Source organism: Phascolarctos cinereus, unplaced genomic scaffold, assembly GCF_003287225.1.
Source record: "Phascolarctos cinereus isolate Bilbo 61053 unplaced genomic scaffold, phaCin_HiC Scaffold_4;HRSCAF=312, whole genome shotgun sequence".
Taxonomy (NCBI): domain Eukaryota; kingdom Metazoa; phylum Chordata; class Mammalia; order Diprotodontia; family Phascolarctidae; genus Phascolarctos; species Phascolarctos cinereus.
In genome coordinates this window covers 680,694,576-680,716,061 of record NW_027555847.1, presented here as the reverse complement: position 1 = coordinate 680,716,061, position 21,486 = coordinate 680,694,576, and the positions used below count along the sequence as shown (strand labels likewise).

Below are 21,486 nucleotides of genomic sequence, written 5' to 3'. Positions count from 1 at the left end.
TTTCCTGTACCCATCTAGCTTTTCCAAGATGCATTGGGGGTTGGCAGGAGGAAAGCTCCAGATGTTAGCAATTGGGGGCAGCTAGGTGGTGCAGTGGATAGACCACCAGCCCTGGAGTCAGGAGGACCTGAGTTCAAATGCTGCCTCAGACACATTAACAGTTACTAGCTGTGTGACCCTGGGCAAGTCACTTAACCCGAATTGCCTTTTAAAAAAAAACACCAAAAACCAGATGTTAGCAATTGCTCCCTCAGAGGTTGCAGGTAGGACTTTGAGACAAGACTTCTTTTTCTGGAGATATACTGGTTGTTGTTTGTTCCATCTGGTAACCAGGCCCTTGGGGATCCACGGTCATGTCCCCATCATCATAATACTTGGGAAGAAATCCTTACCACAGGGGCAGCTAGGTGGTGCAGTGGATAGAGCACAGGCCCTGGATTCAGGAGGACCTGAGTTCAAATCTGGCCTCAGACACATAACACTTACTAGCTGTGTGACCCTGGACAAGTCACTTAACCCCCATTGCCCAACCAAAAAAACAAAACCAAAAAGAAATCCCTACCACCCCCCACCTCCTTTGATGTCCGGGCTCTGACTCTGCTTTCTCCCTCCCCTGACGCTGCCTGCTACCCAGGCTCGATGACCAAGCCTGGCAGCTGTGTGTGTGCATGTGTGTGCATGTTACCAAATTTGTGTTCTCTTTGGTGCTTTCTGGTTTGTAAAGGGTGTTGACTTGTTTTATCTCTTGAGCCTCACAACAGAGTAAGTTACACAACTCTGTTTTACACATAACATATTTGAGATTCAGGTTAGGTGATTTGCCCCAATTTGCAGAACCAAGATGCAAACTGTCCTCGCTCCTAAGTCCATTGCTTCTTGTATTTCTGTCCACATCATTTGAGAATTGGAAGGGACTTCTGTCCTTTTAGTCCAACCAACCCATACATGAAAGGACATACCACCCTTCCAGATAAATCATGGTTACCTCCTATAATGCTCAGTAAGACCCTGACAGCCATTAAAGTAAGCTGGAAGGGACCTTGCTTCAACTCCTACAGAAGAACTAAGGCCAGAGAGAAAAAGCAGCTTACTCGGGTTACATCTAGTAAGCGATAGACCTTAAGAGCCTCAGACCCCACGTCTAGCATTCTTTCACCATGGCGTGCTGCTGCCTCTAGGAAATGTCAGCAAGGATTACAGGCATGGAAGTATGGGAATCGGCTTCACCCTAGCTCTCCTGAGTCAGTCAAGATTGCTTGAGGGAACAGATATCGGGCCTGGGGAAGATTGGGGATTGCAGGAATGGGGAAACCTGATAACTCGGGTTTAGTATCTGAAAAGCTGGCGAGGAGCACTGGGCAGAATAGTTTGGCATTTGATTAAGGATTGGTTAGGATCAGGCAATTAGGGCAGAGTGGTTAGAGATAAGTTTGATTTTTTAATTAGGCTTTTAAAAAATTTTTGTAGAGAGCAGATTTAGGACTAACAGGATGGGGCAGGGAAACATTTAGTCTCAGTATAAGGAAGACCTACTGTGTGCCCCACATTGGGCTAAACACTTGGATACCCCCCCCAAAAAAAAGGAAAACCAATTCCCGCTTTAAAAGCATATGTATTGTGATGGAGACAACAGGTCAATGTCTAGGCACATACAAATATACAGTATGAATGAACATAATCTGAAAGGGAAAGGCATTCTGCAGAAGGTAGGATTTGAGCTGAGTGCTGAAGCCATACACAGGGACTGGAGATGGTGCTCTATGGGGGCTAGAGGGGAATAATAATGAGAAGGCTGGAAAGATAGGAAGGGGCTGGGTTATGGAGAGCTTTAAATGCCAAACAAAAGTTTATATTTGCTTCGTTGGATCAAATGGGTGGGGGGGGTGGGGTAGGAGACACGATCAGACTGAACACCTTAAAAAATCAGCTGGTTGTGGTCGTGCCCCTCATCTATGGTGTCTGCCACTACCCAAGAGGCTGAGGCTAGAGGATTGCTTGAGCTTGGGGATTCGGGGCTGTAGTGAGAGAAGCCTGTTAATTGGCTGTGACGCCAAGTCCGGCACTGATGTAATGAGCCCCCAGGGAGCCAAGGGCAACCAAGCTGTCTGAAGAGAGGCGAACCATTCCAGCTCTGAAATGGAGCAGGCCAGAGCTCCCACAGTGATCAGCAGGGCGATTGGGCCCATGGGTAGCCACTTGGTGAGATAGGGAGGCCCCGTCTCAGAGAAAAATCACCTTGACAACTGAGTGGAGGAGAAATTGGAAGGCTATTGCCATAGTCCAGTCGAGAGATGCTAGGGGCCCAGACTGGGCTAGCAGCCAGACGTTCCACAGTGGAATGGGCTGCCTCATCCCTAGAGGACGAGAGAGGGAGATGACAGAATCCTTACAGGTGAGTGAGTGATGGAGGATCTGAGATTCTGGGATTCTACTCTGGGGCCCTGGTAACCAGTGCCTCTAGGTGGCGCCAGGCGGCTATAGGTGGCCTCTATAGCACCATTTGGTACTGGGGACTGGGAGGAGAGTCAGCCGGTCAGAGTTGGAAGGAACCTTAGAATCCATCTCATCCCTTCTACCTGACCAAGAATTCTTATATAGCCTATCCAGGGAGTGGGCTTCTGGCCTCCTTTTGAATGCCTCTAGTGAAGAGAAATCCCCGCCCTCTGGAGGCATCCCATTCCACTTGGAGAAATAGAGTTAGGGAAAAAAAATAAAAGAAATAATAAATAAATAAATAAAAGAAATAGAGTTAGGAAGTTTTTCCTTTTAAAAGCCAAAGCTTACCTCTTTGCGGTTACCACCTACAGTTCATGCTTTTTTCTAGAACCAAACACATTTAATCCTTTTCATGTCACAGCCTCTTAGATAATTGAAGATGGTTATCATGTGTCTTCTTTCTCACCCCCTCCCCCCAGGTCGGTTCTTCAGACTCAAAACTCCCAGATCTTTGCATCAATGCTTATCTGGCATAGTATTAAGGCCCCTCACCATCCTTGGCACTTTGCAGCTTGTCCACATCCTTAAAGTGTGCCGTCCAGGGCTAACCCCATTGCCCCAGATATATTCTGATCAGGCCAGGGCTGCTGTGCTATGTCCCACTTTCTGGACACTAGGTTTCTCTCAGTTTAGCCTAACATTGCCTCTCTTTATGATGCCATGTCTCATTCTTAATTCCTGTTGTGCTTTCAGCCCGCTGAAGCCCCAGTTTTTTTTTAACCCAAGCTCATCTAGTCAAGCCTACCCCTCCCCGCCTTATACTTGTGAAGTTGATTCACCTTAAGGCCATGTTAAATTTGGCTCATATTTTTAGCCCTTTGGGATCTTTGTGTTATCTCTCCTAACTCTGAGTCATCTGAAACTCTGACAGACATGCTGCCCTCTGCTTTCATCCAAGTCATTGATAAAAGTGTTAAAATCACACAAAGGCAGATCCCTAGAAAACTACTTAAGAATCTCCAATTTAACAACCCGGTGATGACTGACTACTGTGGGTCTAGAGATCTTCATTGGTTCTGCATTGACCATCATCTGGTCCCCACATCTCTTCATCTTGTCCACAAGGATGTGCAAGATGCTTTGCTGATGATATCTACGATATTTCCCTGACCTGCAGGCTAAGTGTCCCTATTGAAAGAAGTGGGGGCTTGGGAGGGAGGGGAGGAAAGAGAGGTCTAGAGAATGCTGACTTGTAGAGATCATTGCTTCTCTTTCTGGAAGGGTGACTGGCTATCCCGATACATTCAGAAGCCCAAATCATTCCCACTGTCTTGTGAACTACAGCCTCTCTTCCCTTCTGTTTCTCATCCATCATGTTACCAGAATTATGGACAGCGAGTATCGCACCCTGGAATAATTCTTTAAGTAACTTGGAGTGTGGCCCACTGGGCAGGTGAACCAGCCAGAAGTTATTGTTGGCAGCTGGGTACCTTCCTGGGCTCTAAAAAGGGGGAGGATGAATTCATTTATTTTTAGTCTGTTCTTGAAAGGTTATTCTAGCCAGAAGTAAAGAGAAGCAAAGAGTTTCCATCACCTAGTAGCATTGTCCAGTCCACCCCAAGGAGCTGTTCTTTCTTTGATCTATTTGTTTTTTTACTTTCAGCTATCACTAAAAAGAGGCATTTTTCCTATAGCATTTCATATCTGCTTTAGCTAATTCCAAGCTTTCTCATTCCTGCTGCTATTCTTTGAGAATTGTACCATGAGCTGTCCCGGCTTCCACCTTTTACCTAGGTCTTTAAACAATCTATTTTAGTCAGTGACCTATTTCCTCACTGGAATCTTCTGTTGGCATCCTCCTTAGGCAACCTTGTAGCCACCCTCCTCCCTCTCACCATATTAATGCCAAACTTATTTCAGACACGGCAGTTCAGAAGTACTCAGTTCAAGGGATCTGCCAGCCTTAGCTTCCTCGTTGGTAACTGGGATTATGCCGGGCCATCAGAATTTCATTCTCTGAGAGCTTTTCATGCCTTGAGGTCTGAAGTCTCCAGTAGGATTTTATACTTGGGATCCTATCTGGTCTTTCTCTGGGCCTTTCAAAATCTGTTCTTCCCCAAAAGTTAAGGTGCATGTCAGACAATGCCCAGCCTACCTGTCCTTGATCACAATGGGACAATCATTCTCCCCCCTGCTAAGATTCCCAGTCTTAATTTTGGCTAGCTTAAAGGATATGGATGGAGAATGTACTTTGGGGCAGGGGTCTAGGTTCCCCTTTCTGGAGAACTTGAAACTCCAGAAGGTGCTCACCAGGTAACACAGTGGATAGAGTACTGGACTTGGAGTCAGGAAGACTAGACACTTTTTTTTTTTAAAAAAGCAAGTCAATTATTCCTCTCAGCCTCAGCTTCCTCATCAATAAAATGGGGATAATAATAGTATCTAAATGAGATGATAGATGCAAGCCTTAATGGACTATGTGTGTTAGATGTTATTATCCCAAATGCTAATAGATTGAGGAAAGTCAGGGGTCCTGCAGTCCTGGGAGGGCACTCTCCTCCCGTCCTTCCCCTCTCTTCCCAAACGGAAGAGGGTTTAAACTTGTCCTGTTTGATTCTAGAAGGGAGAAGGTGGCAATTGCAAAGCCAGTTGAGAAAGGGACTCTAGGAGGCAGCTGGGTGGCGCAGTGGATAGAGCACCAGACCTGGAGTCAAGAGGACCTGAGTTCAAATGTGGCCTCAGACACGTGACACTAGCTCTATGATCCTGGGCAAGTCACTTAACCCCACTGTCTCACAAAAAAAAAAAAGACTCCAGAGCTGCCTTTAGGTGGGTGCTATTCGCTTACCATGCTGGCTCTTCCTTCCTCGCTTAGGCTAGATGACCAACATTTTTATGATCTGATTTAGTACTCTGATCTAGAAGGAGTTTCACATCCAGGCTAGTGAAAGTTCAGAAATTACAGTCCACTACAAAAAGAACAAGAGGCTTAGGAGTCCAAAGCCCTGGCTTTGTGACCTTGGGTAGGCCTCTCTCTCTCTCTCTCTGAACCTCAGTTTTCCTCTCTGTACAAGGAGGGAGTTGGATTAAGAGGTCTCTGAGAACCTTCGCAGCTCTGCCATTGTTTTCCTCCACATATCCAGCTATATATCCTCTTGCTTTAAATAAGCAATTTATGGTGCATTTACGTAGCACCTACTGTATGCCAGGCCTGTGCTAACCTCCTCTTTGATTATCCCTAAATATGTAATACAGCTGCTCCCAGCAAACCTTCACATTCTCCCTCAACCTTTTCTGGGCTGAACAATCTCACTTTACTTAATTATTTCTTATCAGGAGCTATTCCCCCCCCCCCCAGAATAATTTTGGGCAGTTCTCTGCATTTTCTGATTTTTCACAGATTTTTTTTTTATACTCTACTATCCAAATATGGATCTGAGGTGGAGCCATCTATTTTAAAAGGCTTGATATAACAGAATAATAGGACTTTACATGGTGCTTTAAGGTTTGCAAAGAGCTTCACGTACATTATCTCATTAGAGTTTTATGACAACTTTGGGAGGTAGATGCCCCATTGTTGCCCATTTTACAGATGAGGAATCTAAGGCTGAGTGTTTAAGTGACTTGCCTAGAGTCACACAGCTAAGCAAGTGAGGCAGAATTTGATTTCATGTTTTCCTGACTCCGAAGTCCAGTGTTCTAGCCATGTTCTTCCCTCTGGTTACTATAGATTTTATCCCCATTTTGAGAAAAGAGGTAAAGTGAGTTGGTTAAACAACTACAAAGTGAGAGAAGTGAGATTTGTACCCAGGGCTTCCTAATGCCCAAGTCCAGCACCGTATCTGCTACCTGCAGCTATCCTCTTTTTATAAATGAGGAAACTGAGGCTGAGAGATCAGGATTGACTTGCCCAGCGTCATGCAGCTCATTCAGCAGCTCCAAGACTAACCCAGTACCTGTGACAGGTCCCTGCTCACTGTTACCACCTTGTCCCCACATTAATAGGCCAGTGCTATGCTTTCATTACTAGAGGTAGAAATAATAGAAGCAGCAGAAAGATGTGTTTCAGGATGAAGATGACCCTCATGTAAGATTGGCTTTAGGTCTTCAGCCTTCTTCACTATCCAAGGGGTTCTTTGCCTCAGGTCAATTTTCTCCCCTCTGCCTCAGCTCACAATGGAACCTTTGAGCCCAAGGACTCAGAGGTCCATCAGAGCGAGATGTCTTTCCTCAATGCCTGGTATTTTTTTAATTAACTTAATTAACTGGGAAGCCTTCTATCTCCTTATTCCCTATGGGAGAACATTTGAGCCCTAGGAGTTCAGCCTTCAAAAAGCCTGTGATTGAGGTGGCATGAGAACCTTCCAGTAGTCAATGTCAAAGAAAGTTTTCTGACCATTGAGACCACTTGTACATGATTCTGGGGTACTCAAATTCAGTCCATTTCCCAATCTGGTTTCCATAGCTAACACCCCTATCTGCATTGGGCTGCCTAGAATTAGGAATCAATCAATTAATCAGTAAACATTTATTAAGCATCTACTATGTGCCAGGCACTGTGCTAAGTGTTGGAGATACAAAAAAGAGGCAAAAGACAATCCCTGCCCTCAAAGAGCTTACAATCTAATGGAAATGAGTCTCTCTCTTTTTTTTTTTCTTTTGTGCTTGAGTACCAAATGCCAGACAGATCTGCTGTTTCAGAGAATGGTTCCTACTGGGCTCTTGCCACATCCTGCCATTCTCTCCCTGGGAAGGGCCTTGGCTTCTTGGTGATTCAGGCCCCAGGTACCCAAGTATGTGCCCTAGTCTTAATATGGGGTGTTTCCTTTTGGACAGAGTAGAGAAAAAATTCCCTTGGCTTCTCCCTTGAAGAGAGGAGGACAGAGTTTGAATTCAGAACTGAGGTAATATGTGGCCTAGACTCAAAATCCTCCCTCCCTGCTAGGAGAGTGATGTGATAGGATTGTGGGCCTGGGTAGAGGTAGCTGAAAGATGATAAGGAGGGAGAGATGAAGGTGTGGAGGAGTGGGGACCTCACTCCAACCTTGTTCTTATTTATATCCATTCCTGTTAAAAACACTAGAAAACATAGGGCTAAATGGACCTTTCCTTAATATAAGTTATCTGTCAGAAACCAAGCATTAGATGTAGTGGGGATAAACTGGAAGCCTTTCCAATAAGATTAGGGGTAAAGCAAGGATGTCCACTATCATCCTTTACTTCAAGTAACTTATTTGATATAGTGCCAGAAATGCTTACAATAGCAATGAAACGATATAAAGAAATTAAGGGAATAACAACAGGTAAAGAGGAAACAAAATTATCGCTTGGGTTCTCCTGCTTTCCAGTTCCCTTCATTTGGACAGGCAAAGAATGTAAGTTCTTTGAGAAAAGGTTGTTTTGGTTTTTGCTTTGTATCCCCTGTACTGAGCCTCCATTTGCACACAGGCAGTGCTTAATAAGTGTTTGTTGAAATTGAACTGAATAAAACCCTGTGGTTTCACCCAGATATGAGAAGCAAGCAGTCTACTGGATGAAAAGAGCCCCGGACTGGGAACTGAGTCTGCACTAGTTCACTGTGTGACCTCTGTGGACCTTAGTTTCTTCCACTATAAAATGAGAGGGCCAGACAACAGGATCTCTTGGTCTGACATTCTTTTTCCTATCTGTCCCTCCCAAGTTTCAGTGACATCATAGCAGAGTAGTAGAAAAAGCCATGAATTTATAATAGCCACCCATGTATCTTTCATTAGCGCTTTAGAAAGCTCACAACAACCAGGTGAGGCTGGCTGTGCTGGTATTATTTCACACACACATTCCTTAATGGAGGAAGAAATTGAGGCACTGAAAAGAGAAAATGGCATGCTGAAGGTTACAACAAGTAAGTGATGGAAACAGGACCAGGACCCAATTCTAACTCTTGAGTTGCCTCTTTTTAGGAAATAAGACTAGCCCCTTAGTTATGGTACTGAATCTTCTACTACCTACACTAAATGTGTGACTCCTTAAGTAAGTCCCTTCCCTGCTCTGAGTCCTCAGCTTACATATCTGTACAACAGAAGTAATAATCCATGTCCCGTCTTCCTCATCAGGGTGATGCAAGCCTATGAAAACGGAAGGGATAACCACTTTGCTAAGCTCACAAATAGAAGGTCATTCTTACTTATCTGAAGACTTGACAGTGGCAAACTCCCTTTGAGAAGATGTTCTGCAGGGAGTAATACTTCTTGTATTTGAATGGCACCAGTCTGCAAGGTGAAGAGCGTTTAGTGCAGCTAAGGACCTTTCTTGCTCTGACATTCTTTTTCCTATTTGTCCTTTCCAAATTTCAGTAACATTATGGTAGGGAAATAGAGGAATTTCAGAGGAAAAAGCATAAGCATTTTCCCAGGGAGGGATAGATAGTCACTATGTGTCTAGCCTTAGGGCCAACCTGTCTTCTCGCCTGAGCCCAGCCTTCTCCTGGGGCCTGTCATGATGGAGAGGAAGCTAGGAGGCACCCAGTTCTCAGATGCACTTTGGGTCAAATCCAGCCAGAGGTATGTTAAAGCTAGTTCTAACTAGCTCTCAAGACCTGATTGTTAAATTTTTATTGTGAATATTTATTTATACCTTAGAAATTGGCAACTGCTATAGATCAGCACACGATTTATTGTTTTGCTGATTGTCTAGACTTAAGAAAGTGATGGAGACAATGTTAATAATGCAGACTAAACTTAAGTGTGGCCTGCATACCTTTTTCTTTTTCTCCAGAAATCCTGGTTGTTAAAGCTTTATCAGCATACTATTGCCCTATTCCAGGTCTAGCCTGGCCCCTGGCCATCTAGAAATGAAAGAGGTTGGGCTTATTTTTTGGCAGATACCTGGTAAGGTAGAGAGGAAAATGAATTTCTATAAATTCAGTCCTATTTTAAATTCCCCAAGGAAGTTCCCTCTTCCAAAGATCTTTTTATGGGGGCAGCTAGATGGCACAGTGAACAGAGCTCTGGCCTTGGAGTCAGGAGGACCTGAGTTCAAATCTAGCCTCAGACACTTAACATTTACTAGCTGTGTGACCCATGGCAAGTCATTTAACCCCGACTGCCTCACCAAAAAAAGCAAAAAAAAAAAATCTTTTTTATAAAGCTTTATGTCCTAATTATCATTTATGAATCTGGATTTTCATGTAATGGGCTTGCCCTTATTACTGTCTTTCCTTAGAACATACAGCATAGAACATCAGAGCTGGAGGGGACCTTAGAACCTAGGTCAGAACGAGAGTTTACAGACACATGGGATGTTCATAGAAGGTCAGAGTCAGAAGGGGCCAGAAAACAAAGGATATGGAATATCTGAACCAGAAGGCCAGTGGAACAAAGAAGGTCAGAGTTGGAAGGTCTTTTAGAACACACAATATAGAGTGTTAATGGCTCATAATACAAAGAATGCTAAAAACCACTGAGTCCAACATCTCTCACTATACAGATTGGGAAACTGAGGCCCACAGTGGGGAAGGTCACAGCTCCATTTGTGAGTTAAAGGCAAAGCTGGGCTTCCCACCCAATAGTGTTACCACACTGCTTACTCTGAAGCTCAGAGCCCCCTTGGAGTATAGCAGATATCTCCTCTGGATCCTGAGCCCTACCCTCTTCTCTCCCAAGGAAAGTGGGGACCCAATGCCACTGGGTTACACCACAATGCACAGGGGAAGACAGTGAGCTCGAAGTCATGAGATTGGGGTTCGTTTAAGTTCTGACTCAGCCATTGATTAGTTGTATAAGCCTAAGCAATTCACTTCTCTTTTTCTGGTCATCTGTAAAATGGGAACAATTTCACTTGCCCTCCCTATTTCATAGGTCTGTTGTGAGGAAAATATTTTGTAAGCCATAAGGCATTGTAGAAATTCAAGTTAATACAGCTGTACTGATCCTTGATGAATACGTGGTCTTTTCAGAGGCCTGGAACTAGCAATGACCACCCCTTCTCTGGGGGCTGAGCATCCCAGAAACTTCAGGGCCTCTATATTCTGCAGTTGCTGGCTTGGGGGCTCCCCAGAAGGTTCCAGGCCTTTTTTCCAGGTCTTCCAAAGGAAGGTATCTTTCTTTCCTTTGCTTGTCTTTTAAAAAATAATAAATAGAGGAAAAAATACATATGTATATCTATACATGGTGGTCTTTTCTTCAGGCTCAGGAGACCAAGATGGGCAGGAAGTGAGTGGAGAGGTGCTGCCGGCGGGTCCGGCCACCTTGGCGAGGGGCACCCCGTCCATCCAGGGCCAGAAACATCTGTCGGCCTTCATGTCTCCAGCGAAGGGAAGCATAGGTGTTATAGCCATTCTCCTCAATCCGTTCCATGAACTTGCAGTTGGGGCTGTATTCCTTCTGCGGAAGAGAAAGACAGGATCGGGGCAAAGGCCCTAAAGGGCCCCTCAGAATTCCAGAGAGGGACACGACCAGGGTCACACAGGAATCAGGGGCGGTATCAGCACTAGCACCCAAATCTCCATCTTCCCAGGGGCTCCACACCCAAGAAGCATAGTGAGACTTCTGTTTACCCTGGTGCCCTGCCCAGCGAGGTTCCTTCCAGAAATGTTCTCAACGGTAGCGTGCCCCCCTTCCTTCTGCCTCCCCAGGTGAATACTCACCGTCCCATAAAGTTTCCCCCTCCGATTCATGGCCAAGTAGAAGCCTGTGTAGACTGCTTTTATGGCCACAACACCCACTCTGACGGAACGGATCTCCACAATGCCTGAGGAAAAAAGACACTGGGGTGGACCGTGGGCAGCCGGTGGCATTTTCACACCCAGGTCAGCAACTGAGAGATAGGGGTCTGAGTCTAGGTCTCAGCTCTGCTGGTGATACCTGGGTGGTCTTAAAGTGTGGGCAAGAATACACGGTCTTCACTCTTCCTGGGGCTGTTGTATGAACTGAAACACCCACCATCCAAATGTGAGCTGTTAATCTTTGTAAATGTTGAAATGCTCCATCAACATGGCTGAAGAGCCTCAGAGCTGAAGCCAGGAACCCAAATCCCTGCCCTGTCACTAACCAGCTCAGTGGGTAAGTCATCTCTAAAACGGGAATAATAATGCATCACCTCCCTTATGGAGCCCTTATGAGAAAAGCACTTTGTAAACCTTAAAAGGGGATTGAAATGGGAATTGCTGTTATTTAATTATAATCCTAGTAAAAGAGGAATGAGCCATTTCCTGATGGATGGACCATGGGTGTCTGCATCCTGCTGACCAGGAAGACTGTCTCATCAGTCTATCGTTCACAGTGCTGGGGAGGCGGGGAAGGGTTGTGGGTACCACAGATCACTGGCCATCTCCCTCCAGGGACCTTTTCATCTTCCTTGTCCCATAGCTAGGCTCGTGGGCTGGGGTAAGATGCAGGGAGGAGGCTGAGGCTAGCAGCCCATAGGGCAGGTTCTGGGAGAGCCCAACTCCCACAGGAATGTGGGCAGGCCAGCAGGGCCGGACAGCCGGACCCAGGGCGTGGGAGCAAGCTGGAATGTGGAGGGAGCACCACAGAAGCCAGCTTGGGGGCAGGGGAACTGGCAGAGTCTATCTGACATGGGGAGGGGGTAGCTAGGAGTAAGGGGGGATCTGAGGGGTGAGGGGAGTGACCTCATACTTGACCTTATTTCCTATTGCCCAGCTCCTCTACTTGGCAACCTTCCAATCAGATGCACAGGAACTTGATTGAACCATCCTGAGGTTTTTTTATCCTGATAGGAAAGTCGTTTAAATTGGGCAGGAAGAGCCCCAGACTGGGGATTCAGAGACCTATGTTCTAATCTTGGCTATACAATTAATTTATTCTGTAACCTTGAGAAAGTCCCTTTCTCTCTATGGGCCTTAGTTTTCTCATCTGTCAAATAAGGGGGTTCTGTTAAATTACGTTGAAGCAGCTAGGTGGTACAGTGGATGGAGTGCCCTGAGTTCCAATTCAGCCTCAGGCACTTGTATGACCTTGGACAAATCACTTAATGTCTGTTTCCTCAACTGTAAAATGGAGATCATAATAGTACCTATCTCCCAGAGTTGTGGTGAAATCAAATGGAATAATAATTGTAAAGTGCTTAGCACAGTGCCTGGTATATGGTAAGCGCTATAGAAATGCTATTATTATTACTTCTACTGTAATTATTATACAATCCCTTAAGTACCTTCTAGCTCTGATACTCCATATTCTAAGGTCTTTCCCAGTTTTGCCATTCTGTCCTAAGGACCCTCCCAGCCCTGCCATTCCATGTTCTAAGGGTCCTCTCAGCCCTGCCATTCCACGTTCTAAGGGTCCTCCCAGCCCTAACAGTCTATGTTCTTAGGGTCCTCCCATCTCTGACAACCTGTGTTCTCAGGACCCTCCCAGCTCTGTCTGTGTTCTAAGGGCTCTTTGTGTGATGGCAATTTCTATTCTATATTTGGAAGTCCTTTCCAGATAATAGTTAGTGTTTTGTGATTCTCTAGCTCTTCTCAGTTCAAACATTTTCTATGGCTCCCCATTACCAACAGGAAAAAGTTCCAACTTGTCAGACTGGCATTCAAGGCCTTGTATAACCTTCCATCTGTCTACTTATCCAACCTTATCTCCCACCTCCCTGGCAGGCAATCCCCAAGGCTCAACAGTGTTGCCAGGCTGTAGAATGGGGTCAGTCCTTAGCTTTTGCAAACTGAGGCTTCCCTCCACATGTGTGCATCAACACACCTTCAGGGCTGGCTTCGGACCCAAAAGCTACCAGGGGAGCCCTGCTTATTCAGCTAGGCAAAATCTAACACAGAATCATAGATTTAGGGCTAAAAGGGACGTTGTATGTGTGTCTGGGGAGTGGGGGGGTCATTGAGTCCAACCCCCTCATTTTGCAGATGAGGAAACTGGTGCCCAAAGCTTAAATGACTTACTCAGGATCCCACAGCTAGCAGGAATCTGAGGCAGCATTAGAACCCAGGAATTCCTGACTCCAAATTCTGTCCTCTATTTGCTCTATCTCACTACCTCGTCAGCCGCCTATCTCAGGTCCAGAGAATCTGTCTTCCATCTCAGCAGAGAGAGGGGATGAAGGGAGAATGGAGTCGGTACCGTGGGGGGTAGAGACCCCTTGGGCACGTGGTAGCCTGTCCATTCCTTAAGAGAGCATCAGATCTGTAAGGAGTCTTAGAGGCCATCATGTCCAACCTCTTCACGTCAGAGATGGAGAAACTGAGGCCAGGGAGGAGAAAGAGTCAAGACTGAAACTTGGGTCTCCTGACTCTTTTAGCAATGACATAAATCTGCCCGGCCCCGCCCCCATCAGAAGATAGCAGCCACCACCAGCAGCAGTAGGAAAGGCCTGCTTTGAGCCATCCCCATCCAGTGATCTGATTGCCCTTGTGGGCAATGGCAGACGCTTAGGACATAGATGACTGTCTAGGACCAGGGCCAAGGAAATCTCTAATAGAAGATTCCTCAAAGTCACTCAAATCCTATTTCAGACCCAAGTCCCCTTTGGCCTGGACTTTTTTGTTTCCCTAACTCTTCTCTCTTGCTGTTGCATCTCTTTAGTGCAATACACCAAAGTTGTCTTCCTAAAGCTCCCAGGCATCTCCCCAGAGACTCCATATCCCACAGGAGAAAGTCCAAAGTGGGAAATTTTAGGTCTTCCAAGACTGGTCCCTAATCCATCTTTTTTTTTTCTCTATTCCCCTGTAGAGTTTTTATACACAGACCCTTTGCTTCAGTCACACTGGCCTCACTTCACAGTCCCCTGAAATACCTTGCATTTTTCTGTCAAGTTCATTTGCCCAAACTCACCTGGTTAAGTGTGGGGTGAGGATTCAGACCCTGGTCTTTGGATTTTGTGTCTGTGAGATGAGAAGTGGGGACTGGCTTGTCTCTAAGGAACTTTCCCACTCTGATGCACTGTTGAAAAGGGCCCTGGGTTTAGAGTTAGACCTGGTTCATGCACTCACTAGCTAGAGATTTCATTTCTTTAGGCCTCAGTTCCCTATCTGTAAAATGAGATCGGACCGGATGATATCTCTAAGCTCCTTTCCACCTCTAAAGCCATGAGCCATCCCTATCATCAGCTCTGAAATTCTGAGTTTCTTTGGGGAAGAGGACTTTCCTCTAGGGACCCTCCCTCCATTCCTGCTGAGATCTCTCTCTCTCCATCTCTGTCTCATACACACCCAGCCCCACCCTGTGGTATCGAGACACCAATGACTTTGTCGCTCAGTTCTGCTGATACTAAAGTGTCCTCTTTGCCCTCGCTCCCTTCCCAGGAAGAGGAAATGGAGCCTGTTATCAGGAAAAGTTTATAGAACTTCACAGATTATTAGAAATGACAAGGCCCGTAGAGAATATCTCTACCATTTCCTCACCTTACAGCAGATGAAGTGAAGGGGCAAAGTGAAGGAACTGGCCCACAGTCTGCCAGGGGCAGGACTGGAACAACATTCACCAGCCCCTAGCTTGTCCTGCTGCCCACATTGGTTTTCTGTATTCATACCTTATACCTTGTGGCCGAGGCCTACTCTCCCCTGGAGGTAACTGGAGACTTGCGGCAGGACAGAGCTTTGGTTCCCAAGGCCTCCCATGCTGAGGAAGCAGAAAGCACAGTCCACCTCTGGCTGCCTCTGGCCTCCTTCCTCTATTTCCCAGAGGGTGCAGGGTACCAACTCCCAAGTCTGAACCCATCCTTTATCACCCCCTCCATACTCATGTATACAGGCACTCTTTGCTGTATCTGGAGAGGAAGGGATGGGGATTGGTAGCTATGGCTAGACGGGGCAGCCTCTGAGGCTCCTTGAGGCCTAAGCTGGGGTTGGAGCTTCCTGACCAGCTTCCATCCCCTTCCACAACCCCATCAGCACCGGCACTGGAGTCAGGAGGGCCTGAGTTCAAATCTGCCTTCAGACACTTGATACTTACTAGCTGTGTGACCCTGGGCAAGGCACTTAACCCCACTGTGTAACCAAAAAATATATATATAAATATGAAGACCCATCTAACCTCATGGGCAAGTGGAAGTTCAGAGGGCATCATGTCCTCCTTACACCTGCGCAGAAGCCCCCTCCACAACATCTGTGACCAGTGATCATTGAGCCTCCAGCTGAAGACCTATAGTGAGAGGGAACTCCCTACTTTACTAGAGAATTCCCCTTTTAGATAACTGATTATTAGAGAGTTGAGCTGAAGTTTGCCTGTCAATGACTCCCTCCCTAATATACAGTGCCCTCTAGGGCCAAGCAGGAGAAGGCCTAACCCTTTCCTCATGACCTGTGATCTCAGACTTGAAGAGGGCCACCAAATGATGGCTTCCTCTGTCCCCCCGTCTTCTCTTTTCCCGGACAGAAATTCCCAGTTCCTTCTATGGTACTGCCCCCTTCCTGGTCGCTTTCCTCTGGGTACCCTCCACTGTCCTCCCTAAAAAGGGTCCCCAGAACTTAGCAGAGTACCCTAGATGGGTCCTGAGCAGTGTCTGTCCTTGTCTCTCACTGGGGAAGTTTTGCTTCTGTTGATGCTGTATCACCTTAGGAGGGGGGCAGACATGGTTAATGGGGCAAGGAGCCTAAGGCTGCAGGGTGGACTTTATGGTGCAGCGAGCTTCCCTTCTAGTCAGAGCTGACCAGCAGTAACATGGCTAGGGGGTGGTTGTGGGATAGTCCAGCCAGAAGAGAACTACTCTCCATCTAGATGTGTCCTAGGGTAGGTGGAGCCAGAGGTGGGGAAGAGGTGGACATCCTTGGGTCAGGTTGGAGTCCAGATGTTCAAAGCACTGATGCCAGATACACCCAACAGTGCATGGAAGGGCCCAGGACTCTAGTCCCCATGGCCCCCAAAATCCCTAGGAAGGGACATCTCAGAATGTTGATTGTGAAAGGAACCTTTCTCTCTCCTCCATCCAAGGGAAGCCAGATGCTTGGGTGCCAGCCACTGAGCCCACCACTGAGTCATCGAGTGAGCAACTTGCCCCTGTCCTCTGTCCTCACCCAGGGAGGCACATGGGCTAATGAGTGCTTTGAGATCCCCAGATGAAAGGGGCTAGGGAAGGGCAGAGGGTTATTATCCTCCTTAATTATGGTGATTACTCACTGGGTTCTCATTAAACACAGCAGCAGGTGATTAGCCTGGAGTCCAGTGTTGGGGCTACTCAGATCCCCCAATCTAGGACTATTGGCTGTGAGTGTCTCTCCCTCCCCTATCCATCCCAAAGACAGTTGAGGCCTTAAGGGCCTCCTCCTTTCTCTCTCCAGTTCACACTTCAGGGACCGGTCCTTCTGCCCTCCGAGGTCTACAGATAAGGTCAGGATGGCAACAAGGACACCTTGCCCCCCTCTGCCCCATGGGGACAGGCAAAGACTGGGCTCCAGGAGAGTGGAGTTCTAGCCCACAGTTGTCTGTTTAACCTTGGATAAATTCTTTCTCTTCTCAGCCTCAGTTTCCTTCTCCATAAAAAGGTCTCCTTCTAGATTGGGCAGCCTAAAATATGTATGATGATGGAAGGCACCTACCCACTAATGACTTAGATAAAAAGCATCTCCATCCTTTGACTTAGGCTATCTAATGGCTGCCCTCCAGGGCTTCTGTGGTCCTGCTCTTGGTGGGGCCCCCCACCCCCTTCCTCAGGCCAAACACTGACATTTCCTTGGGTCCCTTCCTCCAGTTCTCTCTTCCATTCTGGACTGGGTCCCTCTTATTCATCCTTTTCTAGGACTCTCTAACACCCCTGGAAACCTCTGGCCCCCCTGTAATTTGGGACTGGCTACCCCATCCAGGCCAGGCCTCTGTCTCCAGGCTGCCCTACTCACTGTTGGGGCAGTGGGGCTGCCGTGTGCCTTCGACCCTGCCACTGGGCCCAATGTGCAAGAAGAAGTGGGTGGATGAGTAGAGCCTTCGCCATCGGACGTCACCTTCCAGGTGATGGTAGCTCCGAGCGTGACGGGCACTGCTGATGCTAATGCTGAGGTCACTGGGCCACAGGGGCTGGGCCCTGCTGGGCCAGGGACCCCAGGAGCTCTGGGCCCGGGCTGCAAGGAGCAAGGCCAAGCAAAGCCAGGGCCCCGGGGGCATGGTAGAGAGGTGGTTGGCTCACTCTTGCTCGCTGACCAGGCCACAGGACCTGGATGACCTTCGCTGATGCTCCATGTCCCAGCCAGTTGGGGAGGGTGTCCAGTTCAAGACAGGATGGAGATCAGGCCCTGGGTAGCCTTACTTCAGACTCTCACACTCCTCCCTGGCCCTGGTCCCCTAAAGACTTCACATCCAGACAGCTTGTGTTCTACTCCCGACTCACTGTGCGACCATAGGCAAGTCACTTCTCTATCTCTGGGCCTCAGTTTCCTCCTCTGTGAAATGGGCAGGTTGGACACTCCAGGAGGTACCTTCTGGCTCAGAAAGTCTGGACAGATGTTTCCAGGAAGATACCACTAGAGTCCCCTTGTCCCAAGCAGCTGCAAGGAGAGAGGAGTGTGTCTGGTTCCCTGGATTTTGCTGTCCCCTCGGACAGGTGACTCTGGCTCCAGGGTCCACGGGCTTCTACCGGAGGCTGGTAATCTCGGAGGCTTGATTCAAACTAGTCCCTCCCACTAGGGCGGGGCTTCCCCCACTGAACGAATGGAGGGGAAGGGGGCCGGCCCTGCCCGGCTAGAGTCCGGGGTGGGGGCTCATTCACAAAATTCTTTGGGCTTTACTGGCCTGTGTTTCTGCCCTGAGGGTCTTAGTGAAGGGGGGGAGGGGGGCGGAGCGTAGATGAGAGCGTGCGAGAATGAGAGAGCGAGACCGGGAGATTCAGAGAGACAGAGAGAGGGACAGAATTAAGTCAGAAGCAGGTACAGACGGGAACGGATTGAGAAAGGGACTAAAACAGGCACAGGTACAAAGCAAGAGAGAGCGAGAGAGGTGAGAGGAGACAGGCAGAGAGAGAGGAAGAGAGGGACAAGGAGGAGAAGGAAAAGGAGGGGGCAGAGGAGGAGACAGAGAGGAGAGGAGGAGACAGAGGGGAGAGAGAGGGGGAGAGAAAAGAGGGGGAGAGGAGGGGAGGGGAGAGAGAGGAAGAGAGACAGATAAGGGAGAGAGAGACCCCCAAGGCCATCAGGGTCACAATGCAGGCAAGTGGACTTCTGTTAGCGTGGGTGTCTCTGACTATGCCATGTTTGTGTATTTTTGTGTGTGTGGGGGTGTGTTTGTGTTTGTGTGCGTGTGCCCAGCAGCAGATGTGGCAGATTAGCAGTTATGTAGGCGTAATGTGATCCTGTGGCAGGGGTGGGGATGTGTATGTCTGTCTGTCTGTCTGTTGGGCCATATGTGTCAAAGGCTGAATCTGTCAGGAACGCAAGTCACACGTGTGTACGTGTGTGTGTGTGAGATACATCAGTGACTAGAAGGAGGGATCTCCCATCTGCTTGTCCGCTTGGGCTGGAGTCCAGGAGATCCTCAGAGTGCTGAGACTCATTTTGCAGAGGGGAGAAGCCGAGGACTGAAAAAGAAGGGGTCCTGGCCAGGGTCCCATAAGAGGGTCAGTGGCAGAGTGAAAGCTAGAACCCAGCTCTCCAGGGTTTTCAGGTCTGGGCTTTCTAGACTTTCTTATCTCACAGATGGGTCTGCAGCTTTCTGTGACCTTAGGAGAGTTTCTTCTGTTCTCTGGCCTCAGTTTCCTCATTTATAAAATGGACTAGGTGATATCTGCGGTATTTTCATAGGTCCAGATCCTGGAAGAGGGTGGGATTGGGGCTTACTCAAGATCACAGAAGGGCAGGCTACTTGGGAGTGTAGCAGTGGGGGGCTATGGGACTTTGGTCAAGTTCCTTCTCTCTTGGCCTCATTTTTTAATTGTTTATAAATGGGTGGGAGTCGTTAGGTTAGAAGATGATATAGCAGTGTTGCATAATGGAAAGAGCCCTGGATTTGGGATAAGAGGCATCAGGTCTGAATCCTAATTCTGCATCTTCCAGTATGGCCATTCTCTAGACCTCAGTTTCCCCCTTTGTAAAATTTAAGGATCAGACTTAGATGGTTTCTAAACTCCCTGTATGCAGGCATCAATTGCCTATAAGTCTCTGATTCACACAGGGACATTGGGTGGGGTGAGTGGCCAGGGAAGGGTGAAAGGTCTGAGCTGTCCCCTCCCCCCTCACTGGGGGAGGCTCTTTAAATAGCAAAGAGGTGAAGGCATGGGTGACACCCTGGCAGTAGCTTTGGTGACACCCATGAGTAGCCGAACCGGCAGAGTGGGATGGCAGGAGAGCGTCTCAGCAGCTCTTGTTACCTCAGGAAGGTACCTCTGCTTTGGTGCCCAAGGCTCAGATAGTCTGGTACCAGACCCAGAGATGGAAATGAGGGTGAGTCTCGGTGGAATGAGAGGCAAAGCCTAGGGCTAAAAGCCAGGAGGCTTGTGGTCTGGTCCCCACTCTCCTCTGGCTTATTTCTGCCCCTCCCTGGGCCTCAGTTTCCACATCTGGAAAATAGGGTGAGCCGCCTCTTGGAGAGGAAAAAAGTAGGGGGAAGGAGGGGTAGGGGAGAGATATTGACATAAATCTACCTGGGGAAGACCTCAGGCTATTGTGTAATGTGCCAGGATATCTAAGCCCAGGCAGGTAGGAGCTCAGCCTCATATAGCCTTGGGGGAAACACTGGTCACTAGTTTAAGTCTCCTATTATCCCCTCAGGGAGTTCCCTGCCTCCCTCTCCTCCCCTCACCCACCCTGCATTATCTGACCTCTGGGCAGTAGAGGGCTTCATTTTCATAATCATAGAATCCTTCTTTATCCCTCCCAGTCCCTCACTTAAATCCAACTCACTTGCAGGTCATGGCATCACCTCCCTAATGTCACGGTCCTTTTCAAGAATGAAGGACAAACAACTCAGTGAGTAGAAAATAGGAGCTGTCCCCCTGGGGATCCAACTGGAACTGGCCAGTAAGGCAACACAGCTTGATCTTCCTTCCTTCTCTCTGTTTCTCTCTGTCTCTCTCCTCCCTCGGTTCACACAGGGTATCATACTGTTACCTGCAGATTCTCTGCCTAAAGGAAAATTTTGATCCCTGAAACCGTTTTTTTTTTTCCTTTAAAGACCTCACCTTAACCCCAAACCATTCTGGCTCTCAGGAATTGGCCAACAATAGGTCCCAGGCCAAGCCCGACTTGGTAATTGTTTGGGCCCTGATTGGCTCAGAGTGAATGTAAATAGCAATTGTTTCTGTTTTGGCCAGAAACCCTAAGGGTCTTCCTCTCCCAGATGGATTTTTTTTTTTCACCTAGATAAAGACTGCCATTCTCTGCCTCATTTCTTACCTAGCCTTAGTCACTGAATGGGTGTTGCCTCAGACAAAATGAGACCTGGAAAAGACTCTAGCTTGAAAAGGCCATGGTGCCCTGGGAATCCTGGCCCATCCCCAGTCATCCTGATCTATGTTTTGCTACTGTTCCCAGGTGGCTCCGGAGGAAAAAGTGAAGCTAGTGATTTTTAAACAATTTCTTTTTTTTGGGGGGGGTGAGGCAATTGGGATTAAGTGACTTGCCCAGGGTCACAAGCTAGTAAGTGTCATGTGTCTTGAGACTGGATTTGAACTCATGTCCTCCTGACTTCAAGGCCAGAGCTCTATCCACTGCTCCCCCCTAGGTGCCCCGAAGCTAGTGATTTTGCACAGCCCTCCCTCACTGTAATCCAATTCACTTGACGTAATGATCCTTTTTGAGAATGAAGGATAAACAACAACAATCTCTATCCCCACCAAAAAGGACCTGGGATACTGTGGCTCACTCACTCATCCTTCATTTAGTAAGCACCTACTGTGTGCTTACTCTGCTCTATGCTCAGCCCTAGGTATACAGAGGTGAAAAAACGCCTGTTTAAGGAAATTTCAGTGTAATAAACATGAATGTCAGCCAAGTGGAATAGAGCATAAGATTGGTGGGGGGCAGAGACCCAAAGTTCCCTAGAAAGACTGGATGACCAAGAGAACCCTCTTCGCTTGCATTCATGAGGTGGCATTTATGGAAACTTCAAGCACTTACTCATTTAGTCTTCAGAACAATCTTGTGAGAAAGGAGCGTGTTTTAATCAGGGGAGACCACTTGGGGAGTGGAATTCC

General features: G+C 47.6%; 1 protein-coding gene across 1 annotated transcript; it reads right to left on the bottom strand.

Annotated features, from left to right (window-relative positions):
- Positions 1-10,365: 10,365 nt before the first annotated feature.
- On the bottom strand, positions 10,366-17,913 carry FGF22 (fibroblast growth factor 22). Its single transcript, XM_021009141.2, has 3 exons — positions 17,207-17,913; positions 11,060-11,163; positions 10,366-10,796 (listed from the first exon to the last, which is right to left on the bottom strand). Exons 1-3 carry the CDS (start codon positions 17,466-17,468, stop codon positions 10,602-10,604), a joined length of 561 nt encoding a protein of 186 aa, XP_020864800.1. The 5' UTR covers positions 17,469-17,913; the 3' UTR covers positions 10,366-10,601.
- Between the last annotated feature and the right edge of the window lie 3,573 nt (positions 17,914-21,486).

What these genes read in the sequence shown, in the direction of transcription:
- FGF22 (XM_021009141.2), bottom strand. Translation starts at nt 17,468, where the DNA reads ATGCCCCCGGGGCCCTGGCTTTGCTTGGCCTTGCTCCTTGCAGCCCGG. An exon ending in GCAGCCCCACTGCCCCAACA is followed by an intron (nt 11,164 to 17,206) that starts GTGAGTAGGGCA and finishes TTTTTTCCTCAG; the next exon opens with GCATTGTGGAGATCCGTTCC. An exon ending in GGGGGAAACTTTATGGGACG is followed by an intron (nt 10,797 to 11,059) that starts GTGAGTATTCAC and finishes TCTCTTCCGCAG; the next exon opens with AAGGAATACAGCCCCAACTG.